Here is a 23,733-nt window from a genome sequence, read left to right as displayed (position 1 = left end):
CATCACACAGTTTCACACACACACACACAGTCACGGAAATGCAGCCGGTGGGGCTATCAGTCTGTTTCCACACACTTTTACTGAGCCTTCATTGCAGTTTGGTGTTATTGTGCCTCGAGATACGAGTGAGACGTTTTTGGCTTTGACTTGCGAGTGCATACTTGAGATACGAGTGTTTGCATGGGTGTCGAGAACTCATCTCACAATAAGCAGCACTTTGGCAAAGGATGAATCGTTTAGCTAAAAAAAAAAAAAAAGAGGCTTCAAGCTGTTTAACGCTTGTTGACATTTACTGTCAAAAACTAAACATCAAATTAAAAGAATTATATACATTGTGTGTATAAAACAAGCAAACAAGAGCCCGAAGGAAGGGCTAAGCTTAGCTTAATGCTAACATATAATGGAATACGCCAATGACATGTTCACGGTAAGCATTTGCAGTTTTGGAACCCTTTCTGAGATTTGAACACAAGTTGACTGAGTCAATGGGAATAGTCCAAATAGACAAACATTAAATTTGCATTAAAATATTATGCAACAACACTTTTACAATTATATATTTGGAGTAATTCTATATCTTTGCTACTGTAACAATGAAAATTTCCCCACTGTGGGATCAATAAAGGCATTCTTATCTTATCTTCTTATCTTCTTAATTATGCTATTAAAAAGTACAATATTACATTTAAAAAAAAAAACATGACAAAAAATTGGGTTGGGCTTTTTTGGAGGTATTTCAAATCTTTTTGGATGCAACAGTGACACGTACGACATCAGTAGCAGTTCACAATCAATATGTAGCTCATCAAATGACAAACCTATGAAAAAAAAAAAAGTCATATGCATCACAGCCCTCTGATCCATTCAAATCCATTCATGTGTGCAGCTTGTTTTGAAAAGTTTTGCTCCGACCGACCAATCAGAAAATGCTCAGGGGGAATTTGAAATCTGATTGGTGAAAGAAACACTGCCAGAGCCAATACCAAGTTCCATTGGCACAGCTGATTCTCAAGGCACATAAGAGTGACATGGCAACAGGTAGAGGCTGAAATCTGATCGGACCAAAAAAAAAAAAAAAAAAAAAATCGAACCTCCACTTATTTGTCGTGGAAGCAGTGCAGCCAAGAGAAACGCTACGGAATGAAGAGAATCATTTCATCGAAAAAAAATATTAGAATTTCGCTTGTAAATGTAGGTCAGTACTTCGTCGGGTACAACATCGCGCACACACTCACACATCTACTCACACGTCTGCGCACACACTTCCTCCTAGGAAAAAAAGAATCCTACTTCCTCATCCTCTGAACGAGTGTGTGCGTGCGTGCGTGCGTGCGCGCGTGTGTGCGCGTGTGTGAGGAAGCAGGTTCTCAGGCCCGCCGGTACTTCCTCCTCTTCTTCTTCTTCTTCTTCTTCTTCTTCTTCGCCTTGTTCTTCTTTTGTCGTTTGTTCCAGAGCGCAGCTGCCGAGCAGGCAGGAAACAGATGCTCACAGCATCGTTCTTCCATGATTTCTCCCCCCACCACCTCCCTCCTTTTCCCCCTTCATTCTCTCCTCTTCCTCCTTTTCTCGCCATCTTTCTCCCTTTTGTTCCGTTGGAAGACAAAACTTGCGTTTCCCCCTCTTTCCGGCCGCCTTTCTGTTGTGCACTTCTTCTGGGCTTTGGATGTTAACTCAGGGGTTCCTAATATAGTGACAAGGTCAGACTAAATAAGTGAAGGGGAAGAATATAAGTTGAGCGTCAACGTGATGCTTAGTCAACGGAAGAAAAGCCATGTGGTCAATGTGTAGCTGTGGAACAGAGTATGTCCCCGCCTAGTGGTCAAAACGGTAACGTATTATTATTATTATTATTATTATTATTATCATTGTTATTGTTATTATTATTATTATTATCAGCTCTTGTCCTACAGAAGCCATTTTTTCCGATGTTTTTTGATAGCTTGAAACTCATAAAAAGTAGGCTTTACAAAAAAATAAAAAATAAAAAAAGCTCCTGCAACATGACGGAAAAGCATATATGGGCCAAATTTGGATAATTTTTCTAAGTTTACTAGCCTTTAACCAAACAAGCGGTGTTTCGTTTTAAACTGATAAAAAAAAAATTAAAAAAAATCAGGTATTACCCAATTTGGTTTAATTTGCCAGAATAAGAAATTAATAAATAAAAAGCATATAATGCAAGTCGTCCCTCATCAATATATATATTTTTTTATGTTCAACAAATAAGCAAAGTATGTAATCATAATAATGTTTATGCATGCATTACAAAATTTTGAAAAGAAAGCTTGTGTCGCCAAATTTGGATAATTTTTTGACAGAAAAATGAGTCTGCATGGCCAAACTAATTTCCCTTTCTTTTTCGTTTAAAAAATATGGACCATTTATTCTATTGATATTGTTTCACATTCACCCCCCAAAATAATAAATAAATAAACTGCTGACTGCAAAGCGAATTGCCCCTCGGGGAAATTACCTTGACCTTGATAAATAAATAAATAAATAAATCGCCTCGTTGTTTCCAGCCAAAAAAAGCATGAAATGTTAAGTTTGTCTTTTTTTTTTTTTCAAATGTCACATCTCTCTCCAGAGACTGTCCATCCATCCATTATCTGTACCGCTTCTCCTCACAAGGGTCGCGGGGCGTGCTGGAGCCTATCCCAGCTGTCTTTGGGCAGTAGGCGGGGGACACCCTGAACTGGTTGCCAGCCAATCGCAGGGCATCTCCAGAGACTGTTTTTGCTGCATCAGAGCTGCAGCAGTTAGCTCCAGCTGCCATTTATTTGCCTGTGCCTTTAACACGGCAACACGGTGACAACTGCTTTCAACGCAACAGAAAACAACATAGCGAATATTAAAAGTTGACGTCCCTGTCCTGGCTTTTCCACTAACCCCTTTCACACAGTCGTCCTCTCCTATATCGACCACATGAGGACAAAAAGACTTTCCACCGATACTTGGCAAACCTTGGAAGCGCGTGGAGGTCATCGGCGATTGGCCGGAGCTGTCAGGAGGCCCCGCCCCCTTTATCGCTGGCGTTTTCAACGGCGCGGTGGCCGGGTCACGGCCGGGTCACCTCACAGGCCTCAACGACTTCCTCCCATCCCAATAAAGACGAGACGTGTGGTGATGAATGAGAGCGCGCCGTCCGATGACCAGCAGGTAACCCCGAACGCGGGAAAGATGAGGATGGAGATGACAAATGTGAAAAATTACTCATTGCGTGCTTTTCGATTTCATTGCACAAAAAAGCTTCTCCCAGCAAAACTTAAAAACAAAAAAAAAATGGGAGTATTTGAGCATTTATCTCCAACTTTTGTTTAGTTTTGCTTTCATAATTAGCCAGGATCCAATGATTTTGAATTAAATTGTTGTTTTAATGTGAAAAAACATGCATCCCCAATATTTAGAATTTGTTTTTCAAATTTCTTTAAAATAATTTTTCATTAATATTATAAAAAAAAATGCATTGACATGATTTTATGTTTAGTGGCTTTTATTCGAAAAATCTCAAGTTTTGTATATTTTTACTTTGCAAACATGCATCACATAATTTATATATTTTGGTTTTGTATGAAAAAGATATATTTTTATGTATATGTAACATTTTTCACATACTTCTTTTTAATCTGAAAATGCACGTATGTCCAAAGTTTTGGTTAGCATTAGGAAAAAAACAAGGAACTCCAAGTGTTTTAATATGTATCCAAAATACGGCCTGTACCACCATTTTATTTGGATGTATTTGCATTTTATCCCCAAAAGTTTGTTTCACTCAACTGGTAGAGTGTGAGTGCATGCGTGTGCACGATTGGTGTGTGAGCGCGTGTGTGTGTCTCAAGATGCTCGATGGATTTGTACTGTTGAAAACTGACACGTATGTACTTCCCATTACAAATTTCAGCACGCGCATGTGCAAAGACATCTTTTAAGATTTTATGATCGCAAATGAGACTTGCTTTCATTTGACACTATGGAGGAAGATGAGGCCGATGAGAGGGTGCGACTTTGAGTGACAGGCGGCGTAATGTGGCGCCCGCTTAGCCTCCGTGTCCCCTCGTCAACTTCCCCTGCCCGGATCCCCTTTCTGGGGGTCACAGTTCACCCATTAGGATGCCACTCGGTGCCTGATAATGCATACGCTCCATGTGTGTGTCTTGTAAGTGTGTGTGTGTGTGTGAAGGGGGGGTGGCATGTGTGTGTGTGTGTGTGGGTTCGAACCCATGCACTGTCAGCAGGGGTTGAGAGGCCTGACAGCCACCATCAGTCTTTGCCCGCACGCACACACATGCGCATACACAATTACACACACGCCCGCACGCGCACACACACTTTGTGGAGCCTCAGGGGCTTGGTTGTCCTCACGTTGGCCCGTCCTGGCAGCGGTCGCGCTGATGACAGAGAAGTGAGGCTGCTCAGTTTCATTCAAACACTCAATCAATCATTTCATCTCTACTCAATGTAAATACATTTCATCTCAGGGTCACAATAGCTTCGGATTTGTTTGATAGTTTTAATTCGTCTGGACTTTGATTTATGTATTTATTTGAATTCAGATTGTTTGAATTTGTTTTTAGAGCAAGTTTGTTCGTTTTTGTTGGTTTTTATGTATTTATTTATGTTGGGGTGGGGGGGGGACGCTTTTGTTTTGCTTTAGTTTGTATTAGTTACATTTATTTATTTGAAATGTATGGCGTATTTGTCAGGTTAGTTCTTCTCGTACTCATGTGGATGCTCTTTGGCTAAATTCTCAAGTCCTTTCGTGGGTTCATTTGTTGTGTCTTCTTGCTCCGGCTCATCTTTGTCTCAAATCCTTCTCAATGTTTGTTTCAAACAGGATTTGCCGCAATACGTTTGACACTTTGATGAGCCTTGAAGTGAACATACATTGGACGTGCGTCCGGGTCACAGTGTGCCGTCATACCCTCGACGTCAAAGACTTGCTCAAAGTGGAAATCGTAAAGGTGAGCGATGTTGAAGTGACGAAAACGCACGCTTTGAAGCCTTTCTGGTGTCCTGGCGTCTGTCAAGTCTGTCGCTGTGCTTTTTTTCTTTCATGACACACACGTACTTCTGCGATTCATAACGCATACTTTGTGATGCACAAACATCGTTAAATCCTAACAATAATAATAATAATAATAATAAATGTTGGAATGTTTGTCCCACTGAAAGTTGCCATGAGAATCAAGGGCCCATCCCAACTCACTGTAAACAGTTGGCAAACAGAGGATATTTTCATGATCAAATGGTGCACCGCTACCCTCTGCTCAAGGTTTGGCTCATGATGGTCATCATAAGGTAAGCTCATCATTGCCACGCCTCAAAGTGCTTGCAATTTAAAGGGCCAGCGCATCACACTCAATGAAAAACATCAAAAAACCTAACTTGATTTTGCCGTTGAATGTTTTGATTGGAAAGACTTCATTATTGGCGTTAAATGAGTCAATTAGCATTTTGTTTCCGTGCATCAAGTAAGCGGTTGAACATGATTTTGGGGTGGCTGCGTGTGCGCAACAATGTATGACAGCATTTTTTTTTTTTGCTATTTTGGAGTCGTGACAACCGACCGACAAAAACCGCACACGGGCAGGCAGTTATCATTAGCCTCACGCGGGCGGCCCAGCCCCAACCACAGATATCTCGCTTTTTCTCACGCAAGATCAGAGCGAGAGAGCAACAAGGTCAACTTTCTTATCCTCGCACTAAAACGAAACGTTTTTGTTTTTTTTTGTGGTTACATAAATACAGTTTTGAAGCGCAAAGGCCAACTCTACTGTGAAGGCGTGTGTCAGTGGCTCTTATGTTGATGATTTTGACGGACGGATGGAGGTTCTCTTGGCGAAGGACTCCAGCTGCCGGCTGAGGAAACAGGAAGGAGGTTGAAGTCTGCGATAAGAAGTCAATGTTGTCTTACGCTCGGGATTAGCGTTCACCCCTCAGGGGAAGGTTAATGGTCCACACCGGCCGGCCGCATTCCGACGAGGCGGACTTTGACGCAGCCTCACCTGTGTTTGGAGTTGCTGCGGTTTTTCGCCGTCCTGCGAGGGGGATTTGCGTTTGGGCGGAGAGCAAACGGGACCCTCGGATAAGGAAGGCGCGAGGTAAACATTGACCCGAGCGCTATCGCACGCTTGTCCGCGTCCCATCTTTCACGGCGAGGCGAAAACTGTGCAAACAGCTCGGATGCGCTGATAACTCTTTTTCACGCGGCGCAGTATCGTCTGATAACGGCCACAGCCCTCCAGGCCCGACTCGTTTTGGTATTCTTACACACCGTTTTTTCTTTCCAACAAAGTAAAAGATTGTATCAATATTGTGATGATAAAGTCACAACACATAAAACATTTCAAGGAGACAGTATCTTTTCACAATTTGAAAAGGAAGCAGCGTGTGGCGTTAGCCGGTTTGCATGCCTGCAATCGTTCGTTACCATGACGACCGGGGGCAAAGCCTCAATCTTGTGACTTGAGCGGCTTCTACTTGCGGAAGCAGGGCCCAGAATGTGAATAAAAATGGGAGCGCCCGTAAAGACAAAAACACATTTTCACAGGTGTAGGCAGCACTTCATACACTTCATGTCATATGCTTCCCAATGAGTGTAGAAGATCTGTCGGTATGGCGCATGCAGTGGACAGATCACCAAATGAAAACACCAACACCTCCTACAGCATCACAACTTCAAATTGTGATAAACAGAAGCTAATGCAAGTTTTTGCATCCAAGCAAACTCTACGCAACTCTGCTCACACTGTTGGCTGCCACGCGAAAGTAGCTCTTGATCTTCACCCAGCCTATCCTCCACGTTATGGGCAGAGAAACTAAGTATGGGGTGGTCAGTTTCTAAATAGCTGCACTGTAATGTCACAAATTCACCTTTGTGTGCGCGCCGAATTTTGTTAAAAAATGTTTGCGGGAATCAAAGTCAGCGTTTGGTGTTTCCAAAACAACTTTAACAAGAAAATAAGTTTGAAATGTGCCGCAAATCGCTGCCACCAAGACCCGCTGCGTTGCCGTTAACGTCATTATCTGGTCTTTGTGCGCACTTTGCAGCGACATCCTGTCCGCGTCATCACTGTGCTGTGGTTGCTGTGTTTGGCGTGTGAGCCTGCCGCCATGTTGGCAAACAGACGAAGGGACACACTGGACATCACCTGGATGCCGAATACAGAGCAAAGAACTTTGCTTCTTGGTAAACTGTGTGTGTGCAAAACTCTACCAGGTCATCTTGAAGTCTTTGTCGCCATCTGCTGGTCAGTTGATGTACTTCTCTACCATCTTCATTCACCGTTACACTCCTAATATATTTCTCATGCTTTTCCACTCGTTTTTTGTCCTCCTCATAGGCAGTTTTGAGTTCAGGAGAAGCACAGCCGCATAGACAGTTTCAACATCTTTATGATTAGGATGCAGAAAACACAGACAAACAATTTCCTTGGGTTTCAATTCTTGCAGGAGCCTTCAAAGAATTCATTACAGGCCACGGTGAGCGCCGCCACCAGAACCACAAATTCCTGAAAGTCGAGTTGCTGGTCACCGTTCTCGTCCAGGTCAGTCATGATCTTGTCCACGGCGGACGCGTCGCTGCAGCCCTGAAAAAACACATGAGACAAAACACTGTCCTAAAAGTACAACATTTGCATTGGGGAGGGGGGGTTAAAGTAGACATTTCAACTCCGCTGTGGGTAAAAATGAAACTTTCTAATTTTACCGTCAATCACATACAACAATATCTTGGCCCAACTACAGATACCTGAAAATTTTACTTCAGTAGAGTAATTAAGAATTTGTATTTGGTTGCTTCCTACCACCACAGAATATAAACAGCTGATGAGTCTGATTGGGGGAGAGAAAAACAACCCCCCCCCCCCCCCCCAAAAAAAAAAAAAAATACGTTGTCACTTACGGCCATGAAGTCAGTGAGCTCCTCCTGCAGGAGCGTCTTGAGCTCGGCTTTGCTCAGCTTGTGTTTGTCGCCCTCTTTGGACGAGTACGAGTGGAAGATGGTGATGAGGCCCTCGATGGCCTTTTCCAGCTGACGGCTCATTTTCTCAACACGCTCCGTACCTGCAACACACAAACAGGAAGAGAGGACGGGCAGGGTGGGGGGGGGGGGGACTGTCAGTGCAATCTTCAAGCTGCAGATGCCATTTAATCCAAAACTTGCAACCCCAAAAATGAGGACAAGCAGCCACTGTCAACGCGCTGCGCCTTTTCCACACTGCAACACGGCAACATCATGCGATCAGATGACATCGGCACCGCCGTCCGGTGCCGAGCATTCGATTGTTTCCAAGTGAGTGTCGGGTGTTAAATTTCACACCCCTGTCCGAGCTTTCACACAGGTTCCGTTCTGCCTTTGACACAAAAACGGGAAACTTCCTGGCAAGAACAGACAGAAGGTCGTCGTGTAGTTGCGCTTTCCCATCGGAGGGCCGTTCCGACTGTCAGCCCAAATAAATGCGCGATTGCCTCACAGCAAAATGATGAATAACTAGTTTGGAAATCAGAGGCCAGTAAAAATGGTTTGTTTAATCAGGTCAATTTATTTTAAAAGGGGGGTTGCTAACAAAAAAAAATAATCAGTTTCTCAACATGTAGTGGAAATGTACAATTTGGGTATTTTAGCAAGAAACATGAAGTCGATTTTAGTGGACTTAACAGTACATTTTAAAACAGCTGAAGCATGCACGCTGGACCTCTTTGAAGAGTCTAATTTGAAGTCATCTTGTTCTTCCCTCATCATGACGCTCCCATGTTTTGACAGTGAGAACAATCACCAAAGAAAATGTTAAAAACCCGTTTTAATACATTCATGCGTGGGGGAGGGATAAAACTTTTATTTTTTAATTTTTTTAGTGACATGATCTATGGCAGCTTTTCACAGATTGATCTGGAACGTGTCCCCAGAGTCAAACGCTGCGCTCCCTTTCACACATGTTGGCAGCACCCAGCCTTCAAAGCTGGGAAATTGCCGGGCCGCCATTCACTCCCCCAATTCCGTGTCGCTACCTTTCACACAGAATCCAACGAAGTGGAATATTACCGCGACTGCATGCTTTGGCACAGCAACACAGCATCCTGCAATCAGATAATTGACATGACGTCAGCGCCGGCATCCGACTGCGAGTTCAATTGCTTCCAGGCTAACGTCGGGTGTTAAAGGCCACGCCCATTTCCTGGCTCTCCGCCATTCGCTTCGAGACCGGCGCCGTACTGCCTTGAATGCATTTGTTCCCTTTCACACAGAAACGCAGCTGAGGGAAAAGCAAGGCTTTGACGGACAGTGCCAAAGAGGCTGACGCTTCCAGTCAGATGCTTCTGTCCTCACTAGGGATGCACGGATGCCAAATGCTCCGATACTATGACACCGATACCAATTCACCGGCCTGACACCTTGCAGGCAGCTGGACGAGGATCCATGTCAGCTGTGCGGAGATGTACCAAGGTCCACAGGGATGACATCACTGCCTTTTTGATGATGTCTGAAGGGCCTAAATGAAAACTGAAATCCCTCGTGCTCCGCTCCAGGCTACATTTATTTGAAATGAGTGACAAGACTGCGATGAAAACATTGAATCGTATGCGGGGTTTCGGAGAGGTTAACCTTTTTGAACGGCACTTGCTTAAAATGCTTCGTGACGTAAAGGCGGTATCAAGTTTCTCAAGTACTCCAAAGTGTACGGCAAAAAAAAAAAACCCCCGTGGTATCGGTGCAATCTTCTCACAGCAACGTGTTTCCAAATTTCTCCACCGGTTGCCACTGAGGGACACCTGAGAAGCTACGGTGGTGAGGAGTCATATCACCTCAGAATAAAAGAAGGGCAAAGGGAGCCCCATGCTGAGCAGCCTGGACACCCCCTGAAGATTTGAATCCACTTTCCGCTCCCTAAATATTTCATGAAGGCGCAGAGCGCTGGTGGGAAGTCAAGAACAAACACTTGTCGTGTACTTGAGATTTTCTCCGTTATCGGCACTTTTCAGTGCTTCATTTTTCATGTTTTGCTTTTACTACAGACATTTGAAAACAGATAGTTGTAGTCTGTCGTCTTCGCTTATTTTTTTTATTATTTTTTTTTTTTGCAACCTCCGTAGATGCCGACAAAGACGTAAAACCACAGGTGAGAGCTTGACTTCTTTGGGGTGAAGCGACAAGGACAGATATGAGCCACGAAGCATTTGCAACTGCCGCTGTCCTGCCTGTTCTCCAGCTGTCCTCGCTGCAACACACCCGATTGGAATGATCCGCTGAGCACAGCGGCCCTTGAGGACTGAGTTTGGACACCCCTGCTCCCCCCCCTGTCATAATGACTTTTAACAAATATATGAAGGGGCTCATGCCGCCTCCGCGCCCACATTCATCCTGCCTGCACCACCGAAAAAAAGGATTAAATTAACATGTACATAAATTGCAATAAATGGCAGGTTGACAGATTTTGGGGTATCACAAGGGGGGTCGCGGGGAAATATTCTCCCTCATAAATGTCTCTCAGGAAGTTTAGGTAACTGACTTGAAGAAGAACCTTTTTCCACTTAACACAAGCTGTCAACCTGCACACCAAGCAGCTCAAATGAAACAAATCGACACTTACAGGTAGAAAAATGGAAATTGTTTTGCCATTTAAATGGCAGCTTTTCACATTTTTGAGCATTATAAGGGCGTCCTAGCCCCAAGGTTTTGAGAGCCATTCCCTAAGAACACAAACCTTTTCCACCTCACACAAGTTCTCACTTCATTTGATGTCTTTGAAATCTTCTTGCTCACACGCCAGCCCAAATGAAACAAATTCCCGCTTGGCAACACTCTCTCAGTGTTTTGTAAGAGTCTTATTTGGTCATGTTGCTTGAAAAACAAAGAGACACAAACTCACCTGACCGCGAAGTTAACAAACTCAAGTGTGTCCAGCTGGCATCTCACCACTTGTGAGCTCGGCTCTGCTCTGCTTAACTGATTAATCGTCTGAGTGACGACGGCGACCCCTTTGGCCACTGCTGGTATGACACGTCAGCCAAGCAGCAGCACAGGTGAATGAAAGTGAGAGCCTGGACATTTCCGTTTCGGACGACCTTGGAGTGTTTTTTTTTTCTCCTTGAAAACACGTCGAGAAAGTTTTTAAAGCATTTATTCTGATTACACAGCTGTGCTTCCCGGTTGCCTATGATGTCATCAACTGTACTTTGACCAAGAGTGAAGACCTGCTGCACATTTTCATAGGATTGTATTATTTGCAACATTCGACCATGAAAGTAGGACACCTTCAACCAGGTACCGTGTGAGCATCAATAGTGCAAGTATTGCGCGAGTGCTGGATGTAGATTTTTTATTTATTGATTGATTAACTATTAGCTCCACCTCTGCGCTAATTAAGACAACCATGTTAGCAATTTAGCCATTGTTACTAGCACAAAACTTTGAATTTCAACTTTCAGCTGACATGAAACTTGATTTTGACACACATTGCGAAATTGTTGGTACGGCCCAGTGCCCGCCATGGTGCATTTGGTGACAGGGACAGTATGCGTATGAAATTCAAAGGATTCAATTTTTTACTTGACATATGCCATGAAGAAAGTGATGAATTTTAAAACTGGTGAAAATTTCTGACCAACTTCTTAATTTCTGACCAACTTCTTAATAAGTCAATAGGGGTCAAGATTTTAGGCATGACCTTTTTTTTTTTTTAATCCAAGTGTTTGTTTGTTTTTTAATCTAAGTGTCAGTCAATACATTTCCCAGTCATTCCCTTTCTTAATCATTTCTAAAAGGTTGTTATCACTAGAAAGCTTGCTAACCACAGAAAGTGACAACATTCAGCATAACAATGTTGATTTTTCCAAATGAATTAAATCCAGAGTGAAATTAGAAAATGTGGCCTTCAAAACACAGAAAAACTAATCGAACCTGAGCTGTCATGCTGGCTGAAGCACAAGCTAGCAGGCCAAAAAAATGAGTGCAATCACTTCCACATCATATTTGGCAGAATCACAGAAAAATGTGTCATTCAGACTATGATAGGGATTTGAAAGAACATTTTACTCGGCTTTGATGTTTTTGAGGGTCGTCATCGGCCAATTTTGGCAAATGTCTCAGATTTGTAGCACGTGTACTTGATTGACGCAAACATTTCGAAATTGAGAATAAATTAGGAAATGTGTTCTACGTCATCCGTATTGTTGTAAAGGGAAAGTGGAAACTAAAAAAAAACTACGGAATACAGTATTTTGATTGTTATTGCAGACAGCCAACAGCAGTGGATTCACACACAGGTCTACTGTATGCACTACGTACATATCGGCGCTGTCCTGTGAAAAACACATATGTCCAACTTTGAATTTTTAAAAAATGTTCATATCACCATTTCCCATTTTTCTTTTTGGGAATTTCTGCTTCAGTCATACAACTAACCACATTGTTTAATACACATTTTTATTCAAGAAGACAGTGAAAAAAAAAAAACGAAAACCAAATGTCCAGCATTTTCCAAATATTAAAACATGTATGTGCATATTGCGCTTCTTTTGTGATCCTTAAAACTGAAGTCAACAGAAACTTTTTTTTTTTTTTTCAAGAATATGTTCTGTGCAAGCCCACTAGTTGAAACAGGGCATTCTGATAACTATTGCGTTTGTGGAATAAGCGTTAATCACTGCTCACAACGAGCAGTCGCAACTGCTTAACTCATATTCCACAAAGGCAAAATTAATCGGAATGCCGTGTTTTAACTCGTGGGCCTGCGGGCAACATATTTTTGAAAAAAAGTATGCTTGGGTTGACTTCCGCTTGATGCAACTGACAATTACGAACAGGTCTGTGATTTTGTACACAATACTTCAACCGGGGCTGGGCGATTCATTGTTTTCATCCTAATTATAAAGTGACTTGAGTATTTATGCTTTCTTGATTTCAAGGATCCAATCTTTTTATTCATGTTGCTTCATATCCAGCCTAAGGCCCCCGTCCTAGTACTCTTTGTCCTCATTAGTTGTACAACATGCTACTAGTGAGGCAAAACTGCACACCGGTTGGCAACTATGCGCTACTAGTGAAGTACTGAAATAGTCGAGGGGGTTTTAACCAGCAAGGGCAAAGAGTGTAGCAGCTCTTAAACTGGACCTCATCGAACGAATGCCCGACCAGCTTTCCGTACTGGCGGCTTCAGGCAAGTGCGCAGCTGGGTGGGGGGGGGGGGCAAATCTTTTCAGCGTCCATGTATCGTGTTCACACGGGCCCTTTTGTGCGCACACGTTTGGGTTTACCAAAGGGCCTCACGCCACCACAGGGATTTGTCTCGCATTGAAGACTTGGTCTTTAACGTATTCCGCTCCTTCGTCAGGCCGGGCCGCTTCCGGGCCGGCGGCCTCCTTCAGCGAGTGGCCCCCCGCGGACGAGTTCCTGCTCCGGACGCTTTGCCTGCCGGGTTTGCCCAAGACGCTCCTCAGCTGGGCCCAGAAGAAAGCCTGCTGGTTGGCCTGCTGAGGCCACTCCAGGTAAGTCTTGGTGCTCAGCATCTTCTTCAGCTTGCAGTACTTGCTGGGCAAGGAGCCCGGGTCGATGGGCTCCTTCACCACCAGGATGACGTCGCTGAACGTTTTGCCCATGGCCCGCTGCTGGGCAAAGTACAGCTCGTAGTTGCACCACTCGCTGTTGACAAAGTGGCGTGACAGCACGAATATGACCTGCGCAGGGAAACGAGCGCAAAGTTTAGAATTCATGAAAGCTTTTGTTTGCTTATCTCTGGAGCAGGCGTCCTGTGTTGTGCGCCTAGACATACGGCGGCGCCTTGAGATACGAGCTCAATTGGTTGCGTGAGCACGCTTGTACCTCGAAAGACTCAAATCATCTTTCACAATTGAAATGAATCAAAATGCCATTCATCCGTTGCAGCCAACCCCCTCAAAACTCCACATTTGTACCCTAAAGTCTTTTTAATAGAGAAAATAGCATTCTATGATAATATGTTATGATATGGATGGATGGATGGATGTCACGCCACTTACAGACAGGGCACAATGAAACTGCCCCGTGGCTGCCCTCGTTTAGTTTCAAGCGAGAAAGAGAAACTGACCACGGTGCCAGCTTCTCATTCCTTTTCTGTGAAGTCAGCACAGCATGTGAGTACTTGTGTCAACAACCTTTTGGGCCTATACTTGGGTTCACTTTAGTTTCTTTTGAGGGCTTTTTTTCTCCCTCCCCTTTTCGGCACCCGTATGCGCAAGCCAAATCATCGTCAATCGCGGTGAAGCCAAATATTATCAGTCCGAACTGGACTGAAATGCTCGGTGGGAACTTGACAAGTGGCCACTTGATGTCTTTTGAGATGTGCGACTTTTCATGACATCTCAGGAGCCAGCAAAGAACCTAATATTCGAAACACCAAAAGTGCCGGTTGTATTTTGAGAGCTCCACGTTTTTTTTATTTTTTTATTTTTTTTTGCCTCAAATGCCAAAGCTGTTCCCGCCTTGAGGACAGAAAAGGCCACTTCCGCAAAAATACTTCTTGGTTTGCCAATTTCCCCACACAGCTAAGGGCGGCGCACGCACGCCATGGTTAGCTTGCGCGACTGCGTTACCTTGTGACTGCTCTCAATGTTCTCGATGATGTTGTCGATGATCCAGCGTCCGGGCATGAAGTCCCTCTCGTGTATGCACAGCCGGTAAGGGTTGCGGTTGTTCTCCAGACACGGCAGCAGCTGATCCCTGACCCAGTCGGCGTCCCAGTGGCTGTAGGATATGAAGGCGTGATAGGCAAAAGGTCCGGCTTCTCCGGCAGCTCGCTCCTTGTGCGCTCTGTATTTGGCCCTGATGATCTGATAAGTGGCCTTGGTGTACCAGGGCAGGTCGAAAATGTAGCAGATGAGCATGAGGATGAGGATGACCCCCGTGGTGGTGGCCACGCTGATGATGATGACCAATCGCACGTCGCACGCCACCTCGCTTGGGAGGTATCTGGATATGACGGTGTTGAGGAATTGCTCCGGGTGGTAGCACTTGTAGTTCCCCGGCCAGTCTGTTAGGTTGATCCGCCCTTTGGTCTTGGTGTCCTCAATGAATGCGTGAAGCTCGCAGGTACAGTGGTACGGGTTGTTCCCAGCCGTCAAGTGAGAGAGTCCGGGCATGTGCTGGAAGGATTCCTTGCTGATGAGACCAAAGGAATTCCCATCCAGAGTCAGCTTGAACAGCGAGGGACTCTCCCACCTGGACGGGATGAACTTGATTTTGTTGTCGCTTAGAAGAAGTTCCTTCAGGTTTATGGCCTTCTCGAAGTATGTGACATTGAGCTGGTCTAGGTTGCACGAGGACAGGTCCAAGAAGCGCACGGTGATGGGCAGACAGGCGAGGGCTTCTGTGGTGAACTGGTTGTGGTGAGCAATGACTCTGGTGATGTTCCCTTGCCAGGCGCAGCCTCGGCTGCTTTCAGCGGATCCCAGCTGGTTGTGACTCAGGTCCAACACTTGCAGCCGGTGGAACTGCCTGGTCAGCGCCGACAAGTCTCTCAAGCTGGTCAGCTCGTTGGTGCTCATGTTGAAGGTGTGAAGACTTGTCATGGAGCCCCTGTAGTCGCACCGCTGGTTGAAGACGTAGTCGTCCCGCAGGCGGTTGTTGGAGACGTCCAGGATTTCCACACCGCTCATCTCCACCCAGGCGTCGCAAGGGACGGAGTTGAAGTAGACGTAACCGATGGACAGCTGCTTGATCTTGTTGAACCAAGTGAAGCGCCAGTCAAAGCGAAGTATGTCGGGATTGCTGATGTACCTGAAAAACAGGAGCCCACACGGGTACCTTTTTTTTTTTTTTGAAACCAAAAAAATCAAGATTTACCGGCCTTCAACCAGACCACTCATCGGGTGACACGGAAAAACAGAACTGGACTATTTAGTGGTCACACGCGGTGCGCGTGGTTCCGCAACTTCAGCGATACGCTTGACTGACTTGATTTGTCCCGTGACCGAGCCCACAACACAAATCGCTCGAATCAACTCAATTTTCATTTTCAATGATAATCATACTGCACATCAGATTGAGGTATTGCAGTACTTTGATATCGTTTCATTTACTCTAACTGGAGTGGCGGTGTACAGGAAGCTTGCCTGTCATGAAAATTGTGGCTGGCAACACCAACAACAAAGTCGACTCATGGACGCCTCGTGGCTTGCGCTAAGTTGGGGCACTTTTCAGCCGAGGTACCGCCGCGTACCGGAACTAAAGCAGCACGGCTTACCAGAGATCCAGCTTTTCCAGCTTCAGGTCGGTGATGCTGGATTTGGCCCCGCTGTCGGTGAATGTTGGCGAGCGCGCAAAATCAATGTACTGGAAGCGCACCCGCTTTATGGGGGCGGCTTGCAGGTTGGTCAGGGCCATTCTCAAGAGGTTCTCGTTGAACTTTCCTCTGTGGAAGACTAACTGGTAGGCTGTGATATCCGCCAAACCCCGGAAGATGTCCTCGTCTCCCATGTAGTACGCGAACTCAAAGAGGTTGCGGAACTGGATGGCGCTGAAGGTCTTGTTGGCGAGGTCTTGCAGCATGTGGAGGAGAGTGCCAGGCCGCTGGTCGATGGCCACGTCGAAGCCCATCGCTTGCGTTTGGACAATGCGTAGGCTTCCCGGCTCATAGTAACTTAAATTGCTGGAGCATTTGACGGCGAAACCTTGTAACTTGATGTTCTGCAGTGGGCGAAAGTCTTCCCTCTTCAGACCCTCCACCAGAGGGCCACCCAAGGACAGAACCTGCAGTTTGGCGAGCCTTGAGAAACCGTCCGACAATGTCGCACGCCGGTAGAGGTTGTTGGACATGTAGAGGTACTTTAAGTTCGACAGGGGCGTCAGAACCGAGGCAGGAATCTCTCGCAGGGAGTTGTTGAAGATGTTGAGATGCTCCAACAGACGGTTGTTTCTGAAGGCGTCGTCGTCGATGCGCGAGATGTTGTTGTACTGCAGCATGAGCACGCGGAGGCGAGGGAGGCGCTGGAAGTCCTCCGAACGGATTGCTTGGAGTTTATTGAAGGACAGGTCGATGTCCTCCAGTGTGGATGGGAAGTATTTCCACGGCACGCTCTCCAGCTGCCCGCCCAGGCAATTTGCTACGCGGCCCGCGTCGGAGAAGTGACAGGGGATGTCTTTCACCGTGCCGCTTGGGGTTGACGGGCTCTGGGTTGGCGACGCGTGCCCTCCGTTGGAGACGGCACCGAGGATGATGAGGGTCCACAGCATTGCGACTCACCTGTCAAGACAAAGAAGCAGGAGATTTTATGTTCCGCCCGCGTTGGAGAGCATAGCCACAAAAGCTTTGGACTTTGGCTTCACCCATCCGTCTGGTACGCCTGCTTCGGATTGCGGTAGATTTGGTCACATTTTCTAGTCGGCGTTTGACAAATTACAAGCCTTGAAATTTGTTTGGAGCGCCATGTTCAAAATAACACACGCTTGCAATAATTGGTCAGTTTTGCGGCAAGTCCCCAAAAGACCGTTCATTGGTGTGAAGAATCCTAATCGGCGATTTCTAAGACCGCCTGCACCTGATGCTGGCGCGCTGATGAGCGAGACTATTTAAGACCTTGAAATGAAGGCTGGGCCAGGTTGGGCCCATTGCGCAACATTTGATGACGCTTGACTCGTAACTTTCACGCTATAAAATGTGATTGTTTTGGATGGAGCCATTTGCGGTGGTTTTTGACAGCACGGCGCTGTGGAAAAGTCGGCCAGTGCCCTTGACATCCAGCTTGAGATGAACGTACTCTCTTTCTTCTCACTTGTACGACAATTCAGCACACTAATGCCCCAAAAGCTTTCCATAGAGCACCAGCTAGTTGACTCTCGGGGCAATTGATTGTTGATACAATAGAACAGCTCAATGGAAATGATTGACTTTATTGCCCATTGCATTGATATGAAATGGAAATATTTCTCTGTCTGTCACTCTGGCAACATTCAGTAGTAAAGGAACACGCACTCGTATAACATTTCAGAAAACGTTTTGACAACTATAGCGCAGGTTCTAAAGCACTGTTATTGTAAGATTACAAGTGCAATTTACAGGAAATCCGGCCCTGGCAACAGTGTTTACAGTCGACAATTTGAGTTTGTTGCTGTTGAAACCGCAATAAAGTAGTCATGGCAAAATATTATGACCGCACTGAGCGTTATCATTCATCCATTACGTGAACAACTAATTAACTTGGTCTAGCGTCATAATGCCTGCGCTTGCGTCTCGTTTGCTCAGGTTGTTTTTGAGAAGACTCCTTTTTTATTTGATTTCTTAAGTGCTTGTTCAGCCCACTCCAATAATGAATCGCCGTGCCTCAGCGTCCTGCGGGCTTTGCATCATTTCATTCCGTGGTCTTTTCCCTCTTTCTTTTTGTTTCATTTCACTGTTCTTTTTATTTGTCTCCCTTTTTGTTTCTGCTTCGTTTTATTTTTCTTTTGACTCTTTTTCAACACGGTTTTTGCTTCCAAGCATTCATCTCACCCATCATCAATTAAAATCTCCCCAAATCATGCACAATAGCTAGCTATGAACTCCCCCTTTTTTCTCAATTTTCACATATTTTTTTTGGACTACATTTTCATATTTTGTTTGATATACAGTATATTCATATTCCTCTAATAGTCATTTGCATAGTTAATAGTCTTTAGGCTTTTGTCAAATCAGTTTAAAAACACACTGACACGAACAGTAGGTGACAAACCTAGCAGTCAGAGAAAACAATGTCATTCCATACTTTTCTGCTGGAAAAAAAGGTCCACATTGTTACATTGTTACATTGATGCACACGTACCTTCTGGTTCCCCGCTCCAGACTGTAAACACACTCGAACTTGAAACATTTCCTCATACCTTCTTGATATTGTTGGCCTGCGTGTTGGCCGAACTCACGTGCAGGAAGTTTTACAGCTTTCCCCTTGAAATGTGTGTGCGTGTGTGTGCCTGCGCGCGTGTGCATTGGTGTGCGCATGGATTTAATGGTTTTTTTTTTCCCCCCACGTAACACTGTCAAGAATCGTGTAACGTGACGGATGACGGCCTCTTCCAACTGCGTAGGAGATCATGTGCAAAACACTCACCATCAGTGTGTGCGCCTGCTACATATATGTGATCTTTGTAAATCAGGCGCATCAGAGTGTGATGCAGGAACAAATTTGGATCGAGAAATTTGGACGAATGAATGTTTTGCTATGCGTTTTCTCTGTCGATTTTGAACCATCTTGAATTGCCATGGTAACTTGCCTCGTGCGTACAGAGCCCGCTGGCTATAACTGAGCTCTTGTGTATCCAGTTTCTTTCCAACCACTTTCTGTTTTTACATCAAGCATTTTTGGACGGTTTTCTAGCTTGCATACATCTATCCAACTATTTGATGTCGCGTAGCTGGTATGATGGCTTTGCGAGTGAAGGTTTAGTCGGACTTGCCGACAGACACCCGTTTAAAAATAGAGGCAGATCGGCCTATAGGCGGGTGCTATTCCCCCCCCCCCCCCCCCCCCCCGGAAAAAAAAAAAGCGAATGACGGAAGGGGACCCACGCTGCAGATGGATGACGAATAATGGATGCTCAATTTTTTACTAAAATGCCCAGCTCTGCGTATTACCCTAGTAGTGAAAAAACACACATTGTAGTAATAACTACTTAGTAGAATGTAGGTAGTAGAGGGTGGTATTTTTTTTCCAGGAATCCCGCAGGATTTCCACGGGATGGGAGTCAACTTTACCTTTAATCACGGGATCGGGATAGTACAGTATAAAAAATTCACAGGATCAGACGGGAGCGGGATTATCCAGTAGGAAGGAAAAAAAAAAAATTAGAAGCGCAGATGCGAATGTAGCAGACCTCCAAAATGGGAGCGGTACGGGAGTAGGTATTCTGAATGTGAGCAGGACGTGACAGGATTTGGATTATTTGTATTTTTTTTACGATGGTCCGGTACTGGCACCAGTCGGGATTTTTTTCTGTGGAAGTGGAATTGGACGGGAGTGAAAATCCACTCCCGTGTCACCCTCTCGTTAGTCAACGTTGGATAGTGTTGTGCATGTGGAGTGACGTTTTGTGAAGTATTCATACTTTGAAAGGGGTCTTTGAAAGTCTGTCCTGTCTGGAAAAGAGTCTCTACGTTGTGGCCTTGGCCTGGTTTGTTATTAATCTGCACGGCAGCAGCGGCAAGACTGAGTCACATGGAGGAAGTTAAATTATATGCCTCCCTACGTCGTTTATCAGAAAGAGTCATCATTAGGCTTTATGTGTGACACATTGACATTGCTGCGCCTCATTCAATGGACGGGCAACTTGCAAGAAACTGGGTCACGTGAACTATTGTTATTTCTTCCAGTCAATTGGCTCGCGCACCGTGGCTAGAGGCCAGTCAAGAGGTTCAGGCAGCTAAAAAATGCTTCTGAAGAAATCATTTACAATAAACCCACGCCAATTTGCAAATTGGCATTTGTGAACTCGACAAACCGCAAATTTGTCCGTACAGCATGACAAAACCGTTTCACTGACAAACCACGCCTATTTTACCTCCTTTTGTGGTCTTACTGTAACACCACCAGAGGGCGCTAAAACGGCCTGCTCCTTCTATGGCGGAGACTCCTTCCTTGTGGCATTGATGTTGGCCAAAGCGAGGCGGTAAACCTCTCATGGTGATGCAAAGATTGGATATTGGATACGGTATGTAAATCTAAAATCGTTTGCGATATATTTACATATGTGGCACGTGTACGTAGATTTTTCCGCATTGGAAACTTTGGATGAGCTCGGAGTGGAAAAAAAAAAACGTTTCAAAGCTTGTTTGATGTCGGGAAAAAATAAAGCAAAATAAAGTAAATGGTGGTTATTTTCTATGTAGGGTAACACTTTGTTTTATAAGGTTAGCATTGTATATTTAAATAACAAAATGGTCAACCAAAAGATATTATTTTGGTCCAACAAAAATCTGCTATCTTGATGCTAATATGTCATTTAAAACGATATGGATGTGCTAATGGAATTTAGCTTTGATCTAACAAACAAGAGCAGCAGCACATACAAACTGAGCGTACTCGAGTACTCTAAAACCCTCCAAAAACAATCGCTTAAAAATCCGCAATATTGCAGAGGACTATTGCAATGCGTTGTTGTCTTCTTGCGCAAGCAGCAGTGAGTCATGAGCTAACCTGTTTTAAAGCAGCATGCGATTACAAACAGCATCCTGTTACTTTTTGGCCGCTAATATCGTTAGCACCATCTCTTAGCAGACGCAAATTCGCAACACGGTGTTGTCGGATGTCGTTACGACGGGTACTGATTAGCGCAGTCAGTCTCGTTGGAGTCAAAGCAGCTGCAGTCAGCTCTTGTCTGGCCTTGAGGTTAACGTCAGCTTTTTTTTTTTTTTGGGCCGTGTGAGTTGTGCCTGTTGCTCAATCCAAATGTCACGCAAAAAATAATTACCGTAAAGATGAGCTCACCCGGTCACAGCCGTCCTTTAATGAACTTCTAAATCTAGATTGAGCAAGACCAGGTGAGGAACATGACAAGTGCAATATGGAGACAGACCACTGGCATTGTGTTTTGCCATTTACAAAATGATACACTGAAAATGATTTCATTGAAAACTAAAATACACACCCAAAAAATATCGTCGTATTTTATGGTCCGTTTTATGTTATGCTGTATTCTGCTTTTAAAATTATATTATAAAATGATTTTGTATTATTTTCATCGGGAGTCCAGTTCAGTAGATTTTTTTTCTACTAATAGAAAAATGTATTTTACCAGCAGTTAAGTTAAAAAAGAACACTGCACTCGTGGAAAAAGTAATAGGAATGCACATGCGTCATTCGTCGCTGATTTTGGACTAGCTTCCTTCCCTCCCATAACTCACCCAAAAAGGGTCTTATCTGTGAGCCACCTTTTGGCCCGCAGCCCCCAGTTGAGCAACACTGCTTTGAATCACACGAGCATCCATTCAGCAACAACGCAAATGATCATGTTTGCTGTGGATCGAGTTGCAGTCATTTTGTTGTGATCTTTCGTATTTTCAACTCACCTCCTCAGAAGAGCGGTCAGGCACTTCCTCCTTCCCTCAGCGTGGCCACACGTTTGAATCGGGGCAGTGTGTCGGACCAGTTTGTCTCCATTGGCCGAGCTTCCCTTGTGTGCTCACTCTCCCTCCCCGGGGCGTGTGTGTGTGTGTGTGTGTGTGTGTGTGTGTGTTGTGCGCGCGCGCATGTGTGTGATGTTGAGGAATGTGGAACGGCCTCCAAAACTTGACTTGTTTTCTTTGCCTCGGCTGACTTTACTCAGACTATTTGAAAGTGGAACTAGCGCCTTGGAGCGCAACATGTGCTTTATTTATTTTTGTTGTCATGACTTGATTTTTGACCGCCTTAATCGCAAAACCATGAGGAAAATTCTTCTTTGCAACATTCCCAGTGAAATGTGTTTGGTGAAGAAAAGGTATAGATTAATTGGCGGAATAGGAAAGTCTCCAATAAGCCTTGATCGCTTCTACAACGGGGAAATTCCAGTTTTTACAGCGACAGGTAGCAGCATGCAAGTAAAATACCTGCATAAAAATATCAATGTACATATTTAGCGACTACTATAGTATCTGCGCAGATGTGAACAGCAGTCAGACTAGTCAGCTGCATTGTATGTCGCATGTATGGATCAATAAATGGTCTCCGGTATTTGTAATCCGTTGACAGTAAAACAAACCCATCAGCAGGTGAGTGAGAATTATACACAAGTATTGCACAAACGGAATGCTACATTGTTTTTTAATATGTATATATATATTGCCATCGACTTGAAAATAAGCTGAGCAAATTTGTTATTGCAGAAGTGTGTGTGAAACCGGGAGCTCTTTACATGAATCAGTCCCGAAGAAGGAGCTTTCCTTTTTAAAATGATGGATGAGCCCTGTACTGGCAGATGTAAACGGAAAGCAGCAAGACTAGTCAGCAGCGTTGTCTACTGACTCCGGCCTCAACCGAACTGAAAACTATCCAAGTTAATGATAGGATGTGCCATAAAGCCGCAACTTGTTCTTCCTTACTTCCATCCTTCCTGTTGCCTAATGTTACTTCTTCTACTGCTTCATTTTTTCTTTACGCTGATTCATATACGAACAGGGGAGGGGGGGAGGGGGTCGCTCAAAGCATGGAGTGTGAATCCAGCCTTGATGATGTAGGCGTCCTGTTTTGGCTTCTAGATATTTTAGTTTTGACGGCAGCCTCGGATTCATTTTTTTTTGTTTCCTCCTGTTGTGACACACTGACTCGTTTTGACATCCGGCTCATCTGATCTTGATCAGTTTTGAATCATGACAGCTCGACTTGTGTATCCTTTTGTCCTCACCTTTTTATCCATGAATAACTTGGTGATCATTTGCGTTGCTTTTTGTGAACGGCTGCCAAACGTTGGCGTCGGCGTCGGTCACGAGGCATCTGCTTGTATTTGAGATTGGAAGACAAGCATCAACGGTCTGAGCGTGTACACTTGTTAGGTTTCTTTTGCAAATATTCTGTACTCAGTTCAGGAATCAAATATTTGGGGGCAGGTATTGAGGGAAAGGTTGGATCATTAACAAGCAGCGCTTAAAGGGCAACGTGTTCTTTGGTCTGAGACGTCTGACCTTCATTAGCCTTTTCCTCCAGACTTGTTCACTTCAGACAAGCTCTTGTGAGGGAAAAAAATACTACTTAATACAGGACTCTGTGGCCATAAAAATGAAAACTGTTTTTTTTTTTGTTTTTTTACAAAAATCC

General features: G+C 44.6%; 2 protein-coding genes and 1 long non-coding RNA gene across 11 annotated transcripts in view; 1 reads left to right on the top strand and 2 right to left on the bottom strand.

Moving 5' to 3' along the window:
* LOC147142915 (uncharacterized) overlaps window positions 1–23,733 on the top strand; it is a 47,318-nt gene that overhangs the window by 3,481 nt on the left and 20,104 nt on the right. Inside the window, exons 1-8 of one of the 4 annotated variants that reach the window (XR_015087832.1) lie at window positions 1,256–1,827; window positions 2,903–3,159; window positions 4,835–4,961; window positions 5,173–5,298; window positions 7,051–7,250; window positions 7,344–7,547; window positions 10,093–11,263; window positions 13,332–13,485. This is a non-coding gene — a long non-coding RNA (uncharacterized LOC147142915). Of the gene's footprint in view, window positions 1–1,255; window positions 1,828–2,902; window positions 3,160–4,834; window positions 4,962–5,172; window positions 5,299–7,050; window positions 7,251–7,343; window positions 7,548–10,092; window positions 11,264–13,331; window positions 13,486–23,733 lie in introns of those variants that run through there. The other 3 variants (XR_015087830.1, XR_015087831.1, XR_015087833.1) reach the window with 3 other exon arrangements.
* Window positions 7,378–11,046, bottom strand: s100a1 (S100 calcium binding protein A1). Of its 6 annotated transcripts, none has more exons than XM_086037906.1 (4): window positions 10,869–11,046; window positions 9,010–9,078; window positions 7,904–8,064; window positions 7,378–7,589 (listed from the first exon to the last, which is right to left on the bottom strand). In XM_086037906.1, the coding sequence occupies exons 3-4, from the start codon at window positions 8,042–8,044 to the stop codon at window positions 7,440–7,442; spliced, it is 291 nt and encodes a 96-aa protein (XP_085894032.1). In that variant the 5' UTR covers window positions 8,045–8,064; window positions 9,010–9,078; window positions 10,869–11,046; the 3' UTR covers window positions 7,378–7,439. The 6 variants fall into 6 exon arrangements, with proteins under 6 accessions (XP_085894032.1, XP_085894030.1, XP_085894031.1 ...); XM_086037904.1 differs by having other exon boundaries at window positions 9,044–9,078; window positions 10,869–11,043; XM_086037905.1 differs by lacking the exon at window positions 10,869–11,046 and adding an exon at window positions 10,704–10,823 and having other exon boundaries at window positions 9,044–9,078.
* On the bottom strand, window positions 12,394–22,140 carry tlr18 (toll-like receptor 18). Its single transcript, XM_086037899.1, has 4 exons — window positions 22,011–22,140; window positions 16,218–17,216; window positions 14,569–15,751; window positions 12,394–13,674 (listed from the first exon to the last, which is right to left on the bottom strand). Exons 2-4 carry the CDS (start codon window positions 17,204–17,206, stop codon window positions 13,264–13,266), a joined length of 2,583 nt encoding a protein of 860 aa, XP_085894025.1. The 5' UTR covers window positions 17,207–17,216; window positions 22,011–22,140; the 3' UTR covers window positions 12,394–13,263.

The sequence above is a fragment of the Filicampus tigris genome, chromosome 8 (genome assembly GCF_054856515.1).
Source record: "Filicampus tigris isolate MCC_2025a chromosome 8, RoL_Ftig_1.0, whole genome shotgun sequence".
NCBI lineage: Eukaryota > Metazoa > Chordata > Actinopteri > Syngnathiformes > Syngnathidae > Filicampus > Filicampus tigris.
Note: the sequence above shows the minus strand (reverse complement) of the source record. Positions and strands in the feature narration are given on the sequence as shown.